Below are 245 nucleotides of genomic sequence, written 5' to 3'. Positions count from 1 at the left end.
ACAGAGGGAGACGAGCAGCAGGGACAGCCCCCGCGCTCGGCCGGCCGGGGCATCTCTCCCCGTGGGGCGAGCACCGCTCCTCTCTCCGGTCGCGCACCCACTTACGTCGCCTGGCTCCTGCCCGCAGCTCCTCCACCCTGTAGACAGAGATTCCCCCCGCCGCAGACGGAGCCCTTCTCCCCCCTGCACTCGCTGTTGCACTCCTCGGGCTTCGAGGCGGTGGCCGGGAGCTTGTTCCCGCAGTA

General features: G+C 70.6%; 1 protein-coding gene across 1 annotated transcript in view; it reads right to left on the bottom strand.

Annotated features, from left to right (window-relative positions):
- LOC104464787 (WSC domain-containing protein 1-like) overlaps positions 1-242 on the bottom strand; it is a gene marked incomplete at its 5' end in the record, with an annotated part of 11,699 nt that extends 11,457 nt beyond the window's left edge. The window contains 2 exon segments of the mRNA XM_010077617.1: positions 106-155; positions 157-242. Coding sequence (XP_010075919.1) covers positions 106-155; positions 157-242 — 136 coding nt within the window.
- Between the last annotated feature and the right edge of the window lie 3 nt (positions 243-245).

This window comes from Pterocles gutturalis, unplaced genomic scaffold (assembly GCF_000699245.1).
Source record: "Pterocles gutturalis isolate BGI_N339 unplaced genomic scaffold, ASM69924v1 scaffold4898, whole genome shotgun sequence".
NCBI classification, from domain to species: Eukaryota; Metazoa; Chordata; class Aves; order Pterocliformes; family Pteroclidae; genus Pterocles; species Pterocles gutturalis.
The sequence above is the reverse complement of the archived record's forward strand: the minus strand, read 5'-3'. Positions and strand labels throughout refer to the sequence as shown.